General features: G+C 48.2%; 2 protein-coding genes across 2 annotated transcripts in view; both read right to left on the bottom strand.

The window, feature by feature from the left end:
• Positions 1–1,400, bottom strand: part of PDZD4 (PDZ domain containing 4) — a 71,982-nt gene extending 70,582 nt beyond the window's left edge. The window contains exon 1 of the mRNA XM_015405614.1: positions 1,291–1,400. Within this exon, the coding sequence (XP_015261100.1) occupies positions 1,291–1,400 (110 nt within the window). The remainder of the gene's footprint in view (positions 1–1,290) is intronic.
• Positions 1,401–1,625: 225 nt separating this feature from the next.
• The window catches only part of L1CAM (L1 cell adhesion molecule), a gene marked incomplete at its 5' end in the record, with an annotated part of 42,754 nt that continues 24,649 nt past the window's right edge, over positions 1,626–19,730 (bottom strand). The window contains 5 exons of the mRNA XM_015405613.1: positions 1,626–2,215; positions 4,895–4,915; positions 11,009–11,020; positions 15,294–15,366; positions 16,692–16,820. Coding sequence (XP_015261099.1) covers positions 1,987–2,215; positions 4,895–4,915; positions 11,009–11,020; positions 15,294–15,366; positions 16,692–16,820 — 464 coding nt within the window. The remainder of the gene's footprint in view (positions 2,216–4,894; positions 4,916–11,008; positions 11,021–15,293; positions 15,367–16,691; positions 16,821–19,730) is intronic.

The following is a 19,730-nucleotide window of genomic DNA, read 5'->3' as shown; positions in this document are numbered from 1 at the left end:
AGCCATCGAGAGAGAAAGGTAGATAGCAACAGACCTGACAAAAGGGAATACACAGGGCAGGGAGGCTTGGAACGAGGGAGCGGGAAATGGCATCACAGGGGGAAGAGGGTAGGGGACCTTTTAAAATGTGTGGGGTTTTTTTCCTTATTATTTTTTTTTAAAATCCAAGCCACCTAAATAGACCAACCAGAAGACTTCAAAACACCAGTCCTAAGACACCTAAAACAAACTCGAGCACAAGGGTTTGAAATATTTACAGACCCAGGGAGAAGGCGCGCACGGGGGGGGGGGGGTTTTTTGAGGGGGGGGGGGAGTTATTTGATGGGGGGGTTCTCAAAACATCCGTACTTATTTTTTTTTTAAATTTTTCGAAGCTTTTTTTATGCAAAAAAAGGAGAGCAAGGATTGATTTTATCCCCGACAAGCACGAGAGGAAAAAATATTATACCAGACCGGGGTGGAGGCGGGAGGGGAGGGGTCGATTCGGTGAACGAGAGGCCACTATTGAAAGACAGACTGTGTCGCAAGGCAGCTGCGTGAGATGCATTCAAGAAGCGGGGAGGGGGTCTCTTGGGGTTGGGGGAGCTTCCTGTGGGGTGAGGAATGGGGGGGGGAAGAGTGGCATGTTTGTGAAATGGTGGCGTTCGGGCCCAGTGGAGGGAACCCTAGATTTTGGTCATTGTAAGAAAGAGAGATGTGAAGTAATGTGGCACCCCGAAAAGGAGAAAAGGAGAGAGAGAGGGGGGGAACCCCGAGAGGGAAATTCAGCACCAGAAAGGGAGGTCGTGCGGACAGCGGTTTTCAAACTGTGTTCCGGGTTATCTGTCTCCCCCCTGCAACGAATAACTAACAGTGGGGGGGGATGTCGAGGGGGTTCCAGAGCATGCCCGGTCCCTGCAGGGCCGCTATGAGGCCCGGTAAGCTGGCCGACCAATGACCCGCAGGACCCGAATTCTAGAATATGTCCCAGAATCCTTTGCAAACGTACAAGTTCCGTGGCAGACACACAGGAGTCCCTTGGTGGACACGATAACGTGGAAACGATTCCCTGACTGTAAAAAAAAAGATAGTTTGAAAACCACTGTTCCCAGAAAGCTGGGACGAGGCATGGTTTGAATACAGAGCAAAGAATTTTAAAAGGGACGAAGGGAAGGAGACTTGGCAGATCGGGGAAGCGGGGTCGAGGTTCAGCTGGAGATGTTAGGAGATCTCGGTCGGCGTAATCCGGAAGAAGAGGAGGGCGCCCCGTGTGATCGAATGATCCGCAGCCCCTTTGACTTTCTGTCTCACGTAAGCTGGTTCCTTTCTGAAGGACTTCTGAACTGCGGCTCCTGATCCTTCCGCTTAACCCACGAGACATCCGCAGACTCTATCCCAAAGGCAGGGATCGTATCCCACATCTCCGGGCTCTTACTAACCTTTCCTGGGTTGGAGCGAAGATGTGACTTTGCGCCACCGGCTAACCCGAACCCCCTCCCCTCCGACAATTTACAAATAATAAACATTTCCAGGGCTTGAGGAGGGAGCGTCAGTTCTTTTGGCAACGTTGAACCCTGAGCCCCTCCCCACCGACGCCCCCACCACTTTCGTTTACGTAAGCCCCGCCCCGTTGGCCCCTATCGTGGCTCCTCCTTCCTCGCCGCACACATACATATTTTGGCTGAGGACATCTTTTTTTGGGGTGGGGAAGGGCGGAAATGAGAGATTGACTTTTCTCGGGTAGGGTGGATAATTTTGGGGGGGGGGATCCCCTGATTTTCTGACCCTCCCTGATTTTTGGAGGAGGGGTTGATTAGTAAACAAAGGGGTGAGTCCACCCCATTTACCGTTTCTGTTTAAGGGAGATGATTTTTCGAATGAGGAAGTTGTTTCGTTTCCCTTGTTGGGGGTTGGGGTTTTTTTTACGTCTTTGCTCCCCCAAATAATCCAGAGGGAAATCCTCTTCCCCCCGGATTGGGGGGGCATACTTTGTGGAAACGCCCCCTCTTACTCCAGGGCTGCAGCCACATTAGTGGGGCTGGTAGCGCCCGAGCTGTCGTTTCCACCTCCTTCTTTGCTTTTCTGACCGCTGTACTGGCCGATGAAGGAGCCGTCCTCGTTGAACTGGACGTCCACACTTCCCCCGTAGTCCGCCAGGCTGTCGTCGCTTCCGAGGGCTTTGATGTCGCCGTTCAAAGAGGGCTGGCTGCTTGTGAAGGGCTTCTCTTCATTGTCACTGTAGTGGGGAAAAGGAGAGTCTTGAGGCACTGTAAGAATGCTGGTAGCCCGATGGGTTCGTTTCACTCGCCAAGGGTGACCTCAGGCCCCAAACTGCTGTGGTTTGTCAATTCCAGGCACCAAAATGTGTTGGGCCAACCATGAGCACCAACTGAGGTGCTCCAATCAGAATCACTTAGGAAGCATCCTCTGAATCTCATTTTGGGCAAGCCGACTGGCTTTAAGTTAAAGAGGGCACCAAGGCTGCATAAACTGGATATCGCACAATCATTGTGCAATAGCAGTCATTTGCAATCGGACTGGCTCGTACACACAAGGAAATGCCTTGTGAATTAATGTTGTGGCATAATGTCAGCACAATGTCCATCCATGTGCCAAGACTCAGGTAATCACTATGTGTTCTGTAGGGTAACATGCAATACTCTTGCCCTGGACCATAGCCAGAAAAGTATTCAAAACTGCATTCCCCTATGTGCATGAGCCGGTCCTATTGCACAGTGATTACTATTGCACAATGACTGTGCAATATCCAGTATGGGTCGCCTTTGCATGTTTTTGGGAGAGAGGACCTATCGGAAATTCACGCCAAACTAGTGTTGCCAGCGGGTGGGGGACTTACCAGGAGCCTCCGGGAGAGGGGAGGAAGGGTCTGGGAGAGGGAATTCTAAATCTGAGTGAGTTGCCGTCACATTTAAAGGGACCAAATTCCTTTTAAATGCTTTCCCTCCATTGGAAATAATGGAGGATGGGGGCACCTGCTTTTGGGGTGCATAGAATTGGACCCCCTGGTCCAATGTTTTTGAAACTTGGGGTTTATTTTGAGGAGGGGCACCAGCAGCTATGCTGAAAATGTGGTGCTTCTATCTCAAAAACAGCCCCCCCGAGCCCCAGATACCCACAGATCAATTCTCCATTATATCCTATGGGGACTGGTCTCCGTAGGGTATAATGGAGCACCAGCAGCTATTTCTCTGCCCCTCAGTTTCTGATAGCCCTGAAGCAGGGGGAGGGGCTACAAACCAGAGGATCTCGTGCCCCCAACTGGGGATTGGCAACCCTATGCCAAACACGCCCAAAGACAAGGACACGATAGACAAGGACTCGATCATGCTACTCTTAATCACAGCTAACTCCCACCGAAATCATCGGGATTTCTAGAGGTACATCCCATTCTTCTCCTTTCCATGACAGTGTCAACTGATTTTTAGCGACACTTAGCTAATGTATTAAATTATTCTTTTTAAAAAAACCAAAAACTGCTTGTTTCAGAAATAAGGTCCAAATACTCAAATTGTTGGCTTTTTTTACAGTCACTGGCGAGGAAAAAATCAGATGATGGGGAAGACGTTTGCTTCTCTCTGAGGATACAGGGAGAACCCTGTCTGCCTGAAACGCGCCTTCCTTGTATCTTGACAAGCTGAAGGGATACAGTTCATTTAAAAAAATACTTGAAACCTGAAAATTCAGGGAGGGTGCCCCAATTATCTCAGAGACCACACAGAATTAAAAACAGCAGCAGCAGCAAAAACTTTGAGTACCCAAGATGCATTAGCCGCGCACAAAAATAGTATATACACCCCAAGGAAGCATGCCCGGGTCACAGCGGAAACAGACATCGGTAAACAGACTGGCCGGGCAAACATGCACGATCAGGATCCAGAGCATAATAACAGATGTGAAAAGCGAAAGAAACAAATGCATTCATGCACGGCATGTGGAAAGTTTCTTTGATGGAACTCCACAAGGAATGCACTCAGGGAAGAGGATACACGAGTGCACGACTGGCAGTGTAACGGAGTGAAGTGTGCGCGCACTCGAAAAACAGGCCTGCAAAGGAGACTCTGTAAAAAACCCAAAAAACCCAAAACCAGACTCGTTCAACTACAGGATCGTAGAAAGGACTTAGTAATAGCAGATGTGACAAGAGTTGGAAATTTGGCTGCTTTTGCATTTAAAAAAAAAATCACACTTTCAGTCAAGGATATCCTGATTCTGTACCAAGAACGGCTGAAATCTGCCACTTGTATGAATTGGGCACATTAAGCAAATTCGCACAGATTTTTTAAGTTTGCATTCCCCCCCCCTGCTTCTTCTTGTCACCAGGGGTGGGGGTACACAAGGCATTGACACCCCCCCCACCTCCGGAGCATATTTCACCTCCATAGAGGCCAGAAATATACTTTAAAAAAAAAAGGTGAGATGCTCAAAAGGCAGAGTTCTGTCGCTTTTCTGCGTTTGTGTGGAATTGCATAATGCGCCTAGTTGTGGCTCAAGAATACTGGGTGCCAAAAGTTCCAAAGGGATGCTCAATTGCCCAATGGAGTGCATGTTATGGAGATGACATCAGACATCAGACAGAAATGCGTAAATGGACATGACGAAGCAAGCGCTGGAGGGTGGCTGGCTGGCAGGCCGTAGGAGGGTGCAAAATGCCTGCAACCATGTCCTCTGTGGCCCCCTCTCCCCAATCCTGGCAAAGCAGCGACAGCAGTCCGAGCCCGTTGCTCTGAGCAAAGAGGGAAGCAGGCAAATTTGCTCAGCTCGGGCTAAGCCTCTATTCAGTGCCTCCTGAAGCCCCCCCTTCAAGACACGGGGGGGGGCAGCTGAGAGGACAGAGTGGTTGTGCGCAGGGAAGGCAGTCCAGGAGGCAAGGAGTCCGGGGTGGAGGGCTTGTTACCTAATTCTAAGCATGGATGAACTTCAAGGCAGGAAGACAATGAGAGAGAAGAAGGGGGTTCAGACGGAGGGTCAAATCCTACACACCACTTTGGTCGTATTTGCCACGACGGCACGATTACGTATGGACGCAAACACAAACACGCACACATTCTATCCCCCCCCTCCCCTGCCTTGGATATAATCCGGTTTCCTTACAAGCAATGGTTTCAACGGGAGGCGGGTAGCACTCGGACACGTGAAGCTGACTCATACCGGATCAGACCCTCGGTCCCTGTACGACACCCCTCCCACCTTCCGACGAGGATAAAAGGACTCAGAGATCCCCATTTCTGCTCTACTCGTATCTGACGAAGGGAGCTTTGACTCTTGAAAGCTTACCCCCTGAAGCTCTTGTTGGTCTCTGCGGGGCTCCTGGACTTGAAAAACAACTAGCCTGGGAGAAGGACTGTGTTTTGCTAACAAAAGATCAGCATTGGGCTAAAATTTGGAACTCATTTCCGTTTATGACCAATCAGGGCTATTTTTGGGCAGGAAAGTTCCGGCTGGCTCCTGAGTTGGCCACGCCCAGCAGGAACTCATTAGCATAATAGGCCACACCCAATAGCAGAAACTCATTAGGATTGGCTACATTAGGGGTGTTCCTGCTACAAAAAAAGGCCCTGGGTTTTGATAACAAACAAGGTAAACAGAATAAGAAGGGAAAGGTAGCTGTGGCTGGATGACCACACTTCAGGTAACATGGGGGTGTGGCCTAATGTGCTAATGAGCGGTGCTGTCAGGGTGTGGCCTAATATACTAATGGGTTTTGCTGTTGGGTGTGGCCTATTATGCTAATGAGTTCCTGTTGGGCTTTTTCTACAAAAAGAGCCCTGTCAGACCAATAATCTTCTGGTTAAACTACCAACCTTCAAAATCTATTCTCGCTGGTGCTTTACGCCAAGCCGAGTGTTCTTGTGTAAGTTTAAGGCAAACCCAAAGAAGGGTTGTGGTAAAAAAAGGAACGTTTTTACACTCTTGGTGGGCTTGCCCCAAAATCTTTGAATACTGGGAGAATATTCTTAGTGAAATCTCGAAAATCATTGGTCACAATATTTCAAATAAGCCGGAATCGATACTCCTGAACTATTGGCCAAACTTATCTCTGACTAGACAAACTTCAGAACTTGTTTCACTGTTACTCTCTGCGGCTAAATCGTTGATAGCACAATAATGGAACCAAGTAACTATACCTACTTTGAAGCAACGGACATCTAAATGCTGGGACATGGCTGTAGCCGACAAAATAGCAACTCAAATAACTGTCTCACATACTCCAACCAGGACAAATAATTTTCGAGAAAAATGGCTCCCATTTTTAGATTATGTTAACTCATGTTCTAATTTACTATATATAAAAAATGTCAAATATTTAGATATTGTTTTCTATTAAATATAATAGGTCATTTCTATCTTGCAGACGGGATTGTATCCATGGAAGGTAGCTGTATTGTTCTAATCACCTGGATAAAGGGTGGAGCCATATCTTTTGTTATGTTCTCTGCTATTATGTAATTTGTTGAAACACATGTTTTATGCTGAACGGTCTGACGCCGTTTTAAGTTATTGTGTTGTTAATATGAGAAAAATAAAAAAATGTTTTTTTAAAAAAAAACACTGTTCTGCCGCACACAAAAACGCCCCCCCCCCTCTCCTGACCCCTTAACGCGGGTTAAATTCGTGGTTATAATAGATCAGGGTTTCACATAATGGATGGGATCTAGTGCAAAAGTTTGCTAGAGCTCTTGCAGCAGGGGAAACACGAGGGGGAAAGGATTGCGGTAGCCACTTGCATTTCCGTTTGCGCACGAGTCTTCTTTCATTGGTAAAAGGTACGTGAGCTAGCCCAGTTTCTGAGCACTGTCACATCTAGGGAGGAAAGGGCTAGTTGTTACACAAGTTTTTGCGCGAGCGGAACTGCGCCCAGTCCATTTTATGTTTCTGCTGGGGCACCAGTCTTTTCCACATTCTTATTTTCTTTGCTTGCGTGTTCCTGTTGCATCAGGGGGTTTCCCCCCCGTTTCACACTTGTTTTTCTCCCTCTAGTGGTTGATTCGATATTACATCGATTTATGTCCAGCTTCTCTCCCTGCAGATTTCCACTGCAGGTTTTTATGCGTGATACCGAATTGACTACTAGAAGAAGCAAAGCAATGCAGAACCGGGGGGTGGGCTGAAGAAACAGGAACTTACAAGTGAGGAAAATGAAAACGCAGATAAGCCCCAGGTCCACCGTTCTTTGAAAATAATGTCCCTCCACAGTATGGACGGCCAAAAAGACTCACACAACCATTTTTAACTTTAAAAGGGGTAATTTCTCTGATATGAGGGGACACGTGGGGAGGAAACTGAAAGGAAAAGTAGAAAGGGTCAAAACAATTGGGGAAGCTTGGGATCTATTTAAAACTACGATCCTAGAAGCTCAAAAAATATATATTCCGCAGGTTAGGAAAGGCACAAACAGGTATAGGAAAAAGCCTGCATGGTTAACAAACAGAGTAATGGAGGCTGTAAAAAGTAAAAAGAATTCCTTTAAGCAGTGGAAAGCTAGTCACAGTGAGGCTGATAAAACGGAACACAGGCTATGGCAAATAAAATGCAAGTCTGAGGTCAGGCAGGCAAAAAGGGAATATGAGGAGCATATAGCAAAAAACGTAAAAACCAACAATAAAACTTTCTTCAAATACATTAGAAACAGGAAACCAGCCAGGGAGGCAGTGGGGCCCTTGGACGACCAAGGGGTAAAAGGAGTATTGAAGGATGATAGGGAAATGGCTGAGAAGCTAAATGCATTTTTTGCCTCCGTCTTCACTGTGGAAGATGAGAAGTGCTTGCCCACTCCAGAACCACTGATTTCAGGAGGGGTGTTGGAAGACCTGAGTCAGATTGAGGTGATGAGAGAGGAGGTCCTAAAACTGATAGACAACTTAAAAACTGAAAAATCACCAGGCCCAGATGGCATACATCCGAGAGTTCTGAAAGAACTCAAATGTGAACTTGTAGATCTCCTGACAAAGATATGTAATCTTTCCTTAAAATCTGCCTCCATTCCTGAGGATTGGAAGGTAGCTAATGTCACTCCCATCTTTAAAAAGGGTTCCAGAGGAGATCCGGGAAATTACAGGCCAGTCAGTCTGACGTCGATACCGGGTAAATTGGTGGAAACCATTATTAAGGAAAGAATTAGTAGGCACATAGATGAACAAAACCTATTGAGGCAGACTCAGCACGGTTTCTGTAAGGGAAGATCTTGTCTCACTAACCTGTTAGTGTTCTTTGAGGGGGTGAACAAACATGTGGACAAGGGGGATCCAATAGATATTATTTACCTTGACTTCCAGAAAGCTTTTGATAAAGTTCCTCATCAAAGGCTCCTAAGTAAGCTCAAAAATCATGGGATAGAAGGACAAGTCCTTTTATGGATCAAAAACTGGCTAGTTCATAGAAAACAGAGAGTGAGTGTAGGTGGGCAATTTTCTCAGTGGAGGGTGGTAAGCAGTGGGGTACCGCAGGGATCAGTACTTGGTCCACTGCTTTTTAACTTGTTCATTAATGATTTGGAGATGGGAGTAAGCAGTGAAGTGGCTAAATTTGCGGATGATACAAAGTTGTTCAGGGTGGTGAAAACCAGTGAGGATTGTGAGGCACTCCAAGGGGATCTGTCAAGGATGGGCGAGTGGGCGTCAACATGGCAAATGGGGTTCAATGTGGCCAAGTGCAAGGTGATGCACATTGGAGCCAAAAATCCTAAATATAAATACACGTTGATGGGGTCTGAACTGGCAGAGACTGATCAAGAGAGAGATCTTGGAGTTGTAGTGGATAACTCACTGAAAATGTCGAGACAGTGTGTGACTGCAATAAAGAAGGCCAATGCTATGCTGGGGATTATTAGGAAGGGTATTGAAAACAGATCAGCCAATATAATAATGCCCCTATATAAATCAATGGTGAGACCTCATTTGGAATACTGTGTGCAGTTCTGGGCACCACACCTTAAAAAAGATATTATAGCTTTGGAAAAAGTGCAGAAAAGAGCAACTCGAATGATAAAAGGGTTGGAACACTTTCCCTATGAGGAACGGTTAAGGCGCTTAGGGCTCTTTAGCTTGGAGAAACGACGACTGAGGGGTGACATGATTGAGGTTTATAAGATTATGCATGGGAAAGAGCAGGTAGAGAAAGAGGTACTTTTCTCCCTTTCTCACAATACAAGAACTCGTGGGCACTCCATGAAACTGCAGAGCGGTCGGGTTAGAACGGATAAAAGGAAGTACTTCTTCACCCAAAGAGTGATTAACACATGGAATTCACTGCCACAGGAAGTGGTGGGAGCTACAAGCATGGACGGCTTCAAAAGGGAATTAGATAATCATATGGAGCAGAGACCCATCCGCGGCTATTAGCCACAAGGTATAGCTAGGGGCTCTGGGGCAAGTGATGCTCTGTCTTCTTGGTGCTTGGGGGGGGTCAACAGTGGGAGGGCTTCTAATGTCCTGGCCCCACTGCTGGACCTCCTGATGGCACTGGTATTTCTGGCCACTGTGTGACACAGAGTGTTGGACTGGATGGGCCTTTGGCCTGATCCAACATTGGCGTCTCTGATGTCTCTGATGAGTGCTACAGGTAGTTCCCTATGAAACTGCCGTTATTTTTCGCTCACTTTTAATGACCAATTCAGACAATGGGCTTTTCTGCATTCTCATTTTTCTTGCTTGTAAGTTCTTGTTTCTTCAGGTTTTTTTCTGTTCTGTACACATTTTGCGCCCTCTAGTGGTCGATTCAATATGCTCCCTCTAGTGGTCGATTCAATATGCTCCCTCTAGTGGTCGATTCAATATGCTCCCTCTAGTGGTCGATTCAGTATCACAGAGGTTCACGTCTGGCTTATCTCCTTGCAGATTTAAACTGCAGGTTTTTATGCTGGACGTAAACCAGTCTGATATCAAATTGACCAGTAGAGGGAGCAAAACGCATACAGAACACCCACCCACCCCTGAAGAAACAGGAACATGAAAATGAGGAAAATCAGAATGCGGAAAACCCGAATATTGAAGCTAACCCACTGCATCCCACTCTGAAGAAACCCTTGAAGAAACAGGAACGTGAAAATGAGAAAAATCAGAATGCGGAAAAGCCGAATATTGAAGCTAACCCACTGCATCCCACTCTTCTCTGTTTTATTTTCTTCAGACCTGATTCATGGCAACTTTGAAAAACTTAAAGCACAATTGCAGTCCCACATGGGCTGCCAAAGAACTATTGAGGTTTCTCAGGGCTAGCTGTCCATTAAAATCTTTGCCCCTTTCTTCTCTTTCCTTTCAGTTTCTCTCGTGAATGGCTATAATTTCTTGTGTGTGAATGGGGAGGAGCTTAAGCACTTTTTTCACAATCAAAGACACAGTTCAAAAAAGGTATGGGGAGTATGCTTGCCAGCCAGTTCCTGGAAACCAGCGAGAGTTGGGGGTGTGGGGACACGAGGGAGGTGTCAGCGCAACAGCAACACAACACTTCCAGGGGAAACCCAGAAGTGACACCATGCCTCTCTAGGAGTGTGAGCCGGAAACTCTATGGGTAAAACCACAGAGTTTCCGGCGATTCCTAGAGAGGCATGATGTCACATCTCGGTTTTCCCCAGAAGTGACATAAAGCTGTTGGACGAAAGGCAATTTTTTTTAGTTTATTTCCCCCCCCCCGTTGGTCAACAGAGCAGCAGTGTGTGTGCATGTGTGAAGGGGAGCATTTCCCCCCAGCATGGGTAAAAGTAGTGTGGGGGGAGCTTTTTCATATAAGAAAATGGCATGGGGGTGGGGGAAGTTTAAGGTTTCCCTGCTTCTCAGTACTTGGCAACTAAATTCAGAAAAGGAGAAAAGATTTTAAAATAAACATGGTTAGTTGCTCCGTAAAAGAATGACATGCATCCTGGAATGAACCACTTACAGATGCCGTTAATGTGAAATAAAGCATTGGACTCTGGTGGAATGAGAACAGTGAGAAAGACGGGCAAGAGCGTGAGTGCCCCATTCCCTCCAGCCCCATCTTCCTCAGTCCCAGGACACGCCCCTTCCTCTCTTACCTCTCCAAGGATCTGCACAAGCGAAGCGAGAAAAGGGAAGAAAGAGAAAGAAGGAGAACCAACATCAGATTGATAAAGGCATCCAGCAGAGGGCAAAAAGCAGAAATGTGTGCACGAAGTGGGGTTAGATCAGGGGTCCCCAGCTTTTTTGAGCCTGTGGGCACCTTTGGAATTCTGACACAGAGTGGTGATAGCAGTCACAAAATGGCTGCCGTGTTGTGTGGTGGTGGCAGCTGCTACCAAAGCAACGTTTTTAAAAAATCTGCAGTCCTTGAAAGAGCTCTCTCAGCCCCACCTACCTCACAGAGTGTCCGTTGTGGGGAGAGGAAGGGAAAGGCGTTTGTAAGCCACTCTCCTTCAGGTAGTGAAGGGCAGGGTATAAATCCAGTCTCCTTCTTCTTTGCTCTCAGAGCCACATGCCTACATGCCTTGCTCTCCTAATGTATCTTTGCCCGAGTTCATATGCCTTCCAGGGCTTCCATGTATCAGGCGCCAAGCCTAAACCTTTGAGATTAGTACGTGAGGCACCATAGTATCTAGGAACATTGTAAAAAATTGCCTGGGCAAAAGTTCATAGCTGAGCAAGGAGTTCATACCATCAGTAAGTGGGTGGGGTCTGGTTTCTATCAAAGACCACCCCATTCCTGAGCAGCATCTTGCATTGAATCCTACAGTTGACCAGAAGGGTATATGTTGTCTGTCTGTACACTGTCCCGGGCTGTTTCGCCAATACTTCTTGGTCTTGGTGAACAGACAAGGAACGTTCCTTTGGGGGTGGGTGGGGTGCTCATCTGCTTGTGCCATTTTGGCACCACAGTCTTTACGTTTTTTGAACAGAGCCATTGAGAAGAAGAAGATCTCCTCATGACCTAGAACCGCTCGCTGAGAAAGACGTCCTCACTTTGTGGCGGCAAAAAGAGAACTGAGGGGAGAAGTGCTAGCTCCTCCCATATCATGTGACTTTTGGGCGGGAAAGGGCACTGTTGCTATGGGAAGACTAGCACGCTTGGGTTTCTATAAGAAGTTTTTTTAGCTCGCTAGCTCCTCCTGGTGGCTGGCCTGCAACTGCGCAGTCCCATGCGGGACGGCACAAAAGCCACACTGATGAACCATTCGTTCTCTGTACTCTTTTTTATAAAGTTCAATAAATATAGTATGTTAGTGTGAAGCCGACTGGACTGTCTCTCTCTGGGATTAATTCAAAGTCTGGGCTAGTCTCACACTGATCCTTCGGACCCTGGGGGTTCGGGCTGCAGACCCCACAATCCTTCAACACGACCCCATGCAAAGTGGGTGAGGACGGGTGGTCACCAGCTGGGTGGGAGCTGTTCCTTCCCCTTCCCCCATTGGTGAGGCAAGGCTGGGATGGACGGACTGGAGGGTTTCTAGTGGAGAACACTTCCATTTCAACGAGGGCAGCCGATAACAAGCTCTTCCTTACAATGGCAACAAACCGGACCACGGTGTATGTAACTAAGCAAAACACTAAATCACCATGTATAATTTTACATTTTTTAAATATATTATGCTGAACATGAATTATTAAAGTATTTTAGAGTGATTCATTAACACAAATACAAATTAACCATGAAGCTCAACAGTACATTCAGAATGATGTCTAGGGTTGCCAAGTGGAACTTACCTTGGCGGCGGGGGAATCCTGGGTGGATCCTGGAGCGCGCGCGCGCAAAGCACACACACGCCGCACACATGTCACCAGGAAGTGACGTTATGACGCCGGGCATGCTGGGGGCAGGGCCATGACCATACAAGGGAAAACCATAGAGTTTTCCCTTGTATGGCTGTGGTCCCGCCCCCAGCGTGCCCGGGTCACTTCCGGGTGACGCGCATGTCGGGGAGGAGTTCCCCCCGGGGCCCGATCTGGTGGCACTGGGGAACGGGCCTCTGGAGCGGGGGCTTCCCCGCCCCCCAGGTGGACTTGGGATCCCTAATGATGTCACTTCTGTAGAAATATTTACAGCCAATAACAAGGCCTTATCTTTGGCACAAGGCCCTAATCTAATATACTTATTACAAAGGCAACTAAGACAAACAACAGCGTTCTAGTGATCATTCCGTTTGCGTACTCTTCATCAGGTTTGTCTGTTGTTGTTGATTCAACACCATCTTGAAGTACTGAAGGCAGTGTTTCAAGATTCTTAGTAGTAGTTCATATACTATATTGTTGCCATGCTATTACTGCATTTAAGTTCTGGTGACTGGGAATCGCCAATATCAAAACTACGATGTGACTAGGTCTACAATACATTTCAAATGGCCATTCGGAATGTACTGTTGAGCTCCATGGTTAATTTGTATTTGTGTTAATGAATCACTCTAAAATACTTTAATAATTCATATTCAGCACAATATAAAAATATTAAAAATTGTAAAACTATACACGGTGATTCAGTGTTTTACTTACTTCCTTACAATGGGCCTGCCCACTGTCTGATAAGCTTGGTGGGCAGGCTCGTCGCCAGGATTTTGTGGCTTGCAGGAGAAATTTTTTCAGCTGGGGCTGAAGTTCTCAGGGCAGAAAGAAAAGCCTTTTTGCCAATAGAAAGTTGTTGCAAGGATAGATCTCTAAATTGCAAGCTGTCAGCCACTTGAGATGACAGTTCTCAGCTGCTGCAAGTTAATCACTTCTGCCAGCCTCAGCAACAATTCTGAGAACAAGCCAGCAGTCAAGAAAGCTAACAGACAGAAAAATAGTAAAAAGCCCAGTAGTACTTTTAAGGCTGACAAACTTTATTGTACCATAAGCTTTCGAGGAACACAGTTCTGCATCTGACGAAGAGGACTGTGTTTCTCAAAAGCTTATGCTACAATAAAACTTGTTAGTCTTAAAAAGGGCTTTTTACTGTTTTGCAGCAATAGACTAACACAGCTATTTCCTCTGGATCTAGGAACAGGCGGAAAAACTCTCTTAAGGGAGACCAGTTTCTTGACAGAGTTAGAAGGGACCCCAGAGGTCAAATTTTCCAACCTCCTTGCTCAATGCGAGAATTAGTCAACTACAGCACCCCACTCTGTTTAAAGAAGTGCGCACCTTTTTAAAAATCTTTAAAAATGAATGAAAAAAGCAGTTACAGGAGAAATTATTGTGGGCCTGTGCCTTTAAGAAAGGGTCAGAGTTTTAGAAAGAGCCAGGGAAACGTTTTGTATATAATGCAATAGATACTATATTGCAATTTTATACAAAGTGCAAATTAATTTTTAAAGTGCTTAATTCATAAATCCATAAAATACCACCTATTAATTCATACATAAGGATCTCAATATTATAAACAGATCACAATACATTAAGAGAATCACAATGCATCAATATATTAACGACGCTTCCGGCTTGAGTCTTCGTTTCGCTCCTCAGAAGTAAATTCTCTTATGACTTCCTCAGAAGTAAATGCTCTTAATCAACATTTTGCACTGAGTGTCGTCTCTTTTATTTTCCAAGGTTTTTTCTCTCTCTGCTTATCAAAGCTTATGTTCCAAATAGGAAACAACAACCTTCACGCCAGGCTCCAGTCCAGTCTGCTGCACGCTATGAAATGCTATAAATGAAGACTTATGTATGAATTAATAGGTGGCATTTTATGAATTTATGAATGAAGGACTTTACAAATTAATTTACACTTTGTATAAAATTTCAGTATAGCATCTATTGCATTATATACAAAACGCTTCCCTGGTTGTTTCTATAACGCTGATCTTGCATCAACTAGGAGGTCTCTCATATATTACTTACCTTTAAGAAAGGGGGCTGAGCTCCCCAAAGCTCCATCATAGCTACAAGCCTGTTGGTGGGCACGCTAAGGGAAGTATTGGTGGATGCTATGCAATGCTCCCTCTAAGCTGTGGAGTCCTGTGAGCAAAAATCCTACTTTATGAGCTACTGGCATTCGAGTGGTGACTGAGTGATTTGGCGACTGCATAAATGAGAGCCATCCTTCCTGAGCGAAATGTGTGAGCCGGAGGCTAAAAAACGGTGAGCTGGCTCACACCAACTCAGCTTGGAGGGAACACTGGCGCCATGATCTCAGGGCCACCACACTGGGGAGCGAAGCACTAGACCCCCACACTTCTATGAGAAATGGGACCAGTTGTGGGTGTGTATACATGTGGTTCAGCCCTCGTGCCATCAGTCCTATGCATAAACACATCACTCAAATGCTAACGTGTAATTGTGGGGCAATGGCACCTTGACTTTGACCACACCCCGGCCCGGCCCCACCTGTCGCCCTTTGGGCATTTGGAGAGACATCTCTGCTTCTTTGCTTTGTACCTGTATTCCCCGAAAGTCTCATCCTTCATTGGCCGGGCCTCAGAATCCACCTGCGTATCTTCCTTGTCTTTAACTAGAACAGAAGAGAGCACGTGTTAAACTAGAAGAAAGGGTTAGGAGGTGGGGACCACCCTAGGCAGGGTTTCGGAACTGGGGGCGGGGTGGGGGTGGGGGTGGGGTTAGTACCAAATGATCTCTCCGGAAGAGAAAGCTATACCTCTCCGCTGCCTATAAGGCAGTGGTGATGTGTCGTTTCCAGGCCCGTAGCTAGGGTAGGGCCTCCCGGCACCCGGAATTCCTCCCAAAGCACCACGACTTTTGGGAAGAAATGGGGGGAGGCTGCAGACGCCTGCACTCCAAGCTCTAAATTCGCAGCTTGGAGAGCGGGCGCATGGCCCCCGCTACTCCCCCAAAGCATTTAAAGGGTCCCTTTAAATGCTTTGAGAGAGAAGCAGGTGGGAGGCCGCGAATTTCAGTGCCCCCGATTTTTTAAAAGCCCCCCCTATTTTTTAAAAAATATCCCGGCTACGGGACTGGTAGTTTCTCTTCTGGAGCACGGACTGTATGGTTGGGATTGGAAGGGGTTGTGAAGGAGCTACTTTCAGTCCGGGGACTAAAAGATTCAATGGTTTCCGGGAAGGGATCTGGGGCCGGAAAGGGATGTTAGTTGTTCAGGAGAGTTGAAGATGGAATGATGAAGACCTACAGTACGCACAGCGACCTGCTAACGTCTCAGGTCAAATAGGTTTTGCAGGTTTTTTTGGAAACACTTCAAAAAAAAAAAAAAACCTACCAAACCTCTTTTGTCAGAGACGATAGCAGGTATCGGTGCACAAACGACGATTCTATCGTAACACTTTCTTATTTTGTGACGGTTTTGACAGCTTTAATTGTCACGAGTTCCTCGCAAGGAACCCTGGGACTCGTAGTTCTGGGAATACGACGAGAACCCGTGATAGGGGAGCTCCCAACGAACGGCATGAACGAAGCAACGGCTGCTAAGCCTGTTGGTGTTCCTGAGTTCAGGATTCGCTCATGCCACGGAGCTGCTCACAGGCTGAACGCGGAACCTCCCTGTGCGCTTTATGACCATTTTATTTGTTTCCCCCCTTCTCTGACGCCACTCGGGTTATCCATCTGCGCCACCCGGGTTCAACTCCTAGTCCAACTGCGTCTTTGCTAGATGGACGTCAACCACTCCCCACCAGGCTCGGTCTTCTTCTTCTTGTGTGAAATGGGGATGATAGTAACCTACCTCACGGGACTGTTGTGAGGACGAACGACACCAGGCACGCTTTAAAAAAACCGCTACGTAACGGATAAGTGATAATAGCCTGGGGGGGAAGGCCCACGGGGGATCTGCTGCGAGATGCTAGGGTGGGGCTGGGGGCACCTCACCCGAGTACTTGCCACCCTTGCTGCGCTTGATGAAGCAGAGGAGCACCAGGACCAGGATCAGGAGGACGATGGCACTGACAAAGCCGATGAACCAACCTTGTGAAGCGAAGCCCGCCTGCTGCGCGGAGTCTGCAAGGGAAGGAGAGGAGGATTCCAGACAGGGGACCAGGACAGCTGCCTGGCTGTACGTTCGTATGAAGTGAATAAGGTTATAACAACCAATGTCTGTGGGATCTGAGGCGGTCTTCGTAAGAAGAGATCTGCTGGACAAGACCAGTGGTTGATCTAGCCTAACATCCTGCCTCACACAGGGGCCAGCCAGTTCCTCTGGAGAGCCAGCAGCAGGGCAGAGAGGCCGAGGCCTTCCCCTGAGAAGGACACCAGAAGAGCCCTGCTGGGTCAGACCAGGGAGGGTCCCTCTAGTCCAGCCTCCCGTCTCACACAGGGGCCAGCCAGTTCCTCTGGAGGGCCAGCAACAGGGCAGAGAGGCCGAGGCCTTCCCCTGAGAAGAACACCAGAAGAGCCCTGCTGGGTCAGACCAGAGAGGGTCCATCCAGTCCAGCCTCCCATCTCAAACAGGGGCCAGCCAGTTCTTCTGGAGGGCCAACAACAGGGCAGAGAGGCCGAGGCCTTCCCCTGATAAGAACCTCAAAAAAGACCCCTGCTTGACCAGACTAGTGGACCATTTAGTCCAGCATCTTGCCTCACACAGTGGCCAACCAGTTCCTCTGGAGGGCCTTCAACAGGGCATAGAAGTCGCAGTGTTCCCCTCATGGCACTGGGGTTCAGAGCTTGACAATTTCTGAATGTGGACACTCCCTCATGGGAATGTGGAAGTGGCCAACCAGTTTCCTCTGCAGGCCAACAACAGGGCATAGAGGCTGAGGTCTATATAAGGAGAGCTCTGTTGGATCAGGCCAGTGGTCCATCTAGTCCCGAATCCTCGCTCACATTCCCCTGAGAAGAACCTCAGAAGAGCCCTGCTGGGTCAGACCAGTGAGGGTCCCTCTAGTCCAGCATCCTGACTCACACAGGGACCAACCATTTGCTCTGCAGGCCAACAACAGGGAATAGAGGCTGAGGCCTACATAAGAAGAGCCCTGCTGGATCAGACTGGTGGTCTATCTGGTCCAGCATCCGGTCTCACACAGCGGCCAACCAGTTCCTCTGCAGCTCCAGCAACTGGGCGTAGAGGCTGCGGCCTTCCTCTGATGTAGCCTCTTGGCACTAGACTACCTCTGAATGTGTAGGTTCCCTTTATTGTACAGAAGCTTGAATAGCCCTCCTTAGCCCGGGATTGTCAAAGCTCAGGAACTAAGCTGGATCAGCCATGGCTAGTACTTGCATGGGAGACCATCAGGGAAAGGCAATGACAAAACACCTCTGTTGTGCTCTTGTCTGGACGCCCTGTGGATGTTCCCAGTCATATCACTCTCCACACGCACTTTCTTCAGGGAATGTTTTATTTAGAGATATGAGATGCTATGGGTTCAAACGCTTTGTCAGGACTGGGGTGCAAAGGCGGGAAATCCACGTATAGGTACAAGTAGGGCTATTTCTGGGCAGGAACACACAGGAACGGAGTTCTGGCTAGGCTTGCCAAGTCCCCGCGGGGGGCGGGTAAACCCACGCCCGAGAGGCCCGTTACCCGACGCCAGTAAATCGGGCCCCGGGGGGAACCCCACCCCCTTCCGGCACACGTCCCCAGCGTGATGATGTCATCATCACGCTGGCCACGTTGGGGGTGGGACGCTCTATGATTTGAGGGGAAACTCTATGGTCCCCCCCAAATCCTAGTGGCCCCGCCCCCAGTGTGCCGATGTGATGACGTCACTTCTGGGTGGCATCATCGCGGTGGCGCGCCTGGGTGGACTCCCAAGATGGCACGGGACTCCCCCGAGGTAAGTTAATTTGGATTTGGCAACCCTAGTTCCGGCTGGCTTTAGAGTTGGCCACACCTGCTACAGCCAAAACGTCTGCGTGCGTGGCTACAGAGGGAAGGCCTGGAGAGCGACACCACCCCGGCGACTCTGAGGCGGGCGGGCCAGGGGGGCCCTGTCCAAGGGCTGCCTTGCCCAGGCTCCCTGCAGCCACGGGACACCCGGGCAAGCCAAGGGAAGGCATGGGGGTGTGTCCTAATATGCTAATGAGCTGCACTGGTGATGTCAGGGTGTGGCCTAATATGCTAATGAGTTCCTGCTGTTGGGTATGGCCTATTATGCTAATGAGTTCCTGCTGGGCTTTTTCTACAAAGAACGCCCTGGGTACAACCCTAAAATTCCATTCATACACGTCAGCATTACTACAAAGACCGTGAAAGATGTCTTTGTAGTAAGGCCTCCTAGGACTGGGATCTTACATAATTCTGATACTGACAGGGAAGCGCTTATTCTCGGTTCTGAAATGTATCGATCAACTTGACCTCGAACAAGAAACTGTCCCCATGCCCTGACCTAGATAGCCCAGGCAAGCCCGATCTCGTCAGATCCCGGAAGCTAAGCAGGACCGACCCTGGCAAGTATTTGGATGGGAGGCCTCCAAAGAATACCAGGGTCGGGAGGCGGAGGCAGGCTACCAAGCCACTTCTCTGAACGGCCTTCATGCTCCGGTGAGAGTCGCCAGAAGTCGCACATACAAACACAAATGCAAAAAAAGAAAAAAAAAAAAAAGTCCCCACGATTCATAAGCAGGTTCAGCACTGGATTAATACCACCAAAACCTTACAAGACAACTAAGCAAAGCTATTTCCTTTCTCTCCAAAATGTTAGGAACTTGGGTTGCCAGCCCCTGGGGGGGGGGAAGCAGGGTAACCCCTGATTTTGTAGGCTCCTGCCAGGGGTCGTTTCGTAGAAAAAGAGCTAGGGGAACTCATTAGCATAACTCATTAGCATATGCCACACCCACTGACATCAGGGGCCTGGCGGTGGACCTGCAAGGCCGGCGGGAGTGCGAGGAAGCCCCGCCAAGGCCCTCCCTGGCTCCAGGCAGGCAGGGGTGGGGAGAGGCAGGGAGGAAGCAACTTACCCTCCCTCTTCTCCT

Source organism: Gekko japonicus, unplaced genomic scaffold (genome assembly GCF_001447785.1).
Source record: "Gekko japonicus isolate JY-2015 unplaced genomic scaffold, Gekko_japonicus_V1.1 scaffold3552, whole genome shotgun sequence".
NCBI classification, from domain to species: domain Eukaryota; kingdom Metazoa; phylum Chordata; class Lepidosauria; order Squamata; family Gekkonidae; genus Gekko; species Gekko japonicus.
The sequence above is the reverse complement of the archived record's forward strand: the minus strand, read 5'-3'. Positions and strand labels throughout refer to the sequence as shown.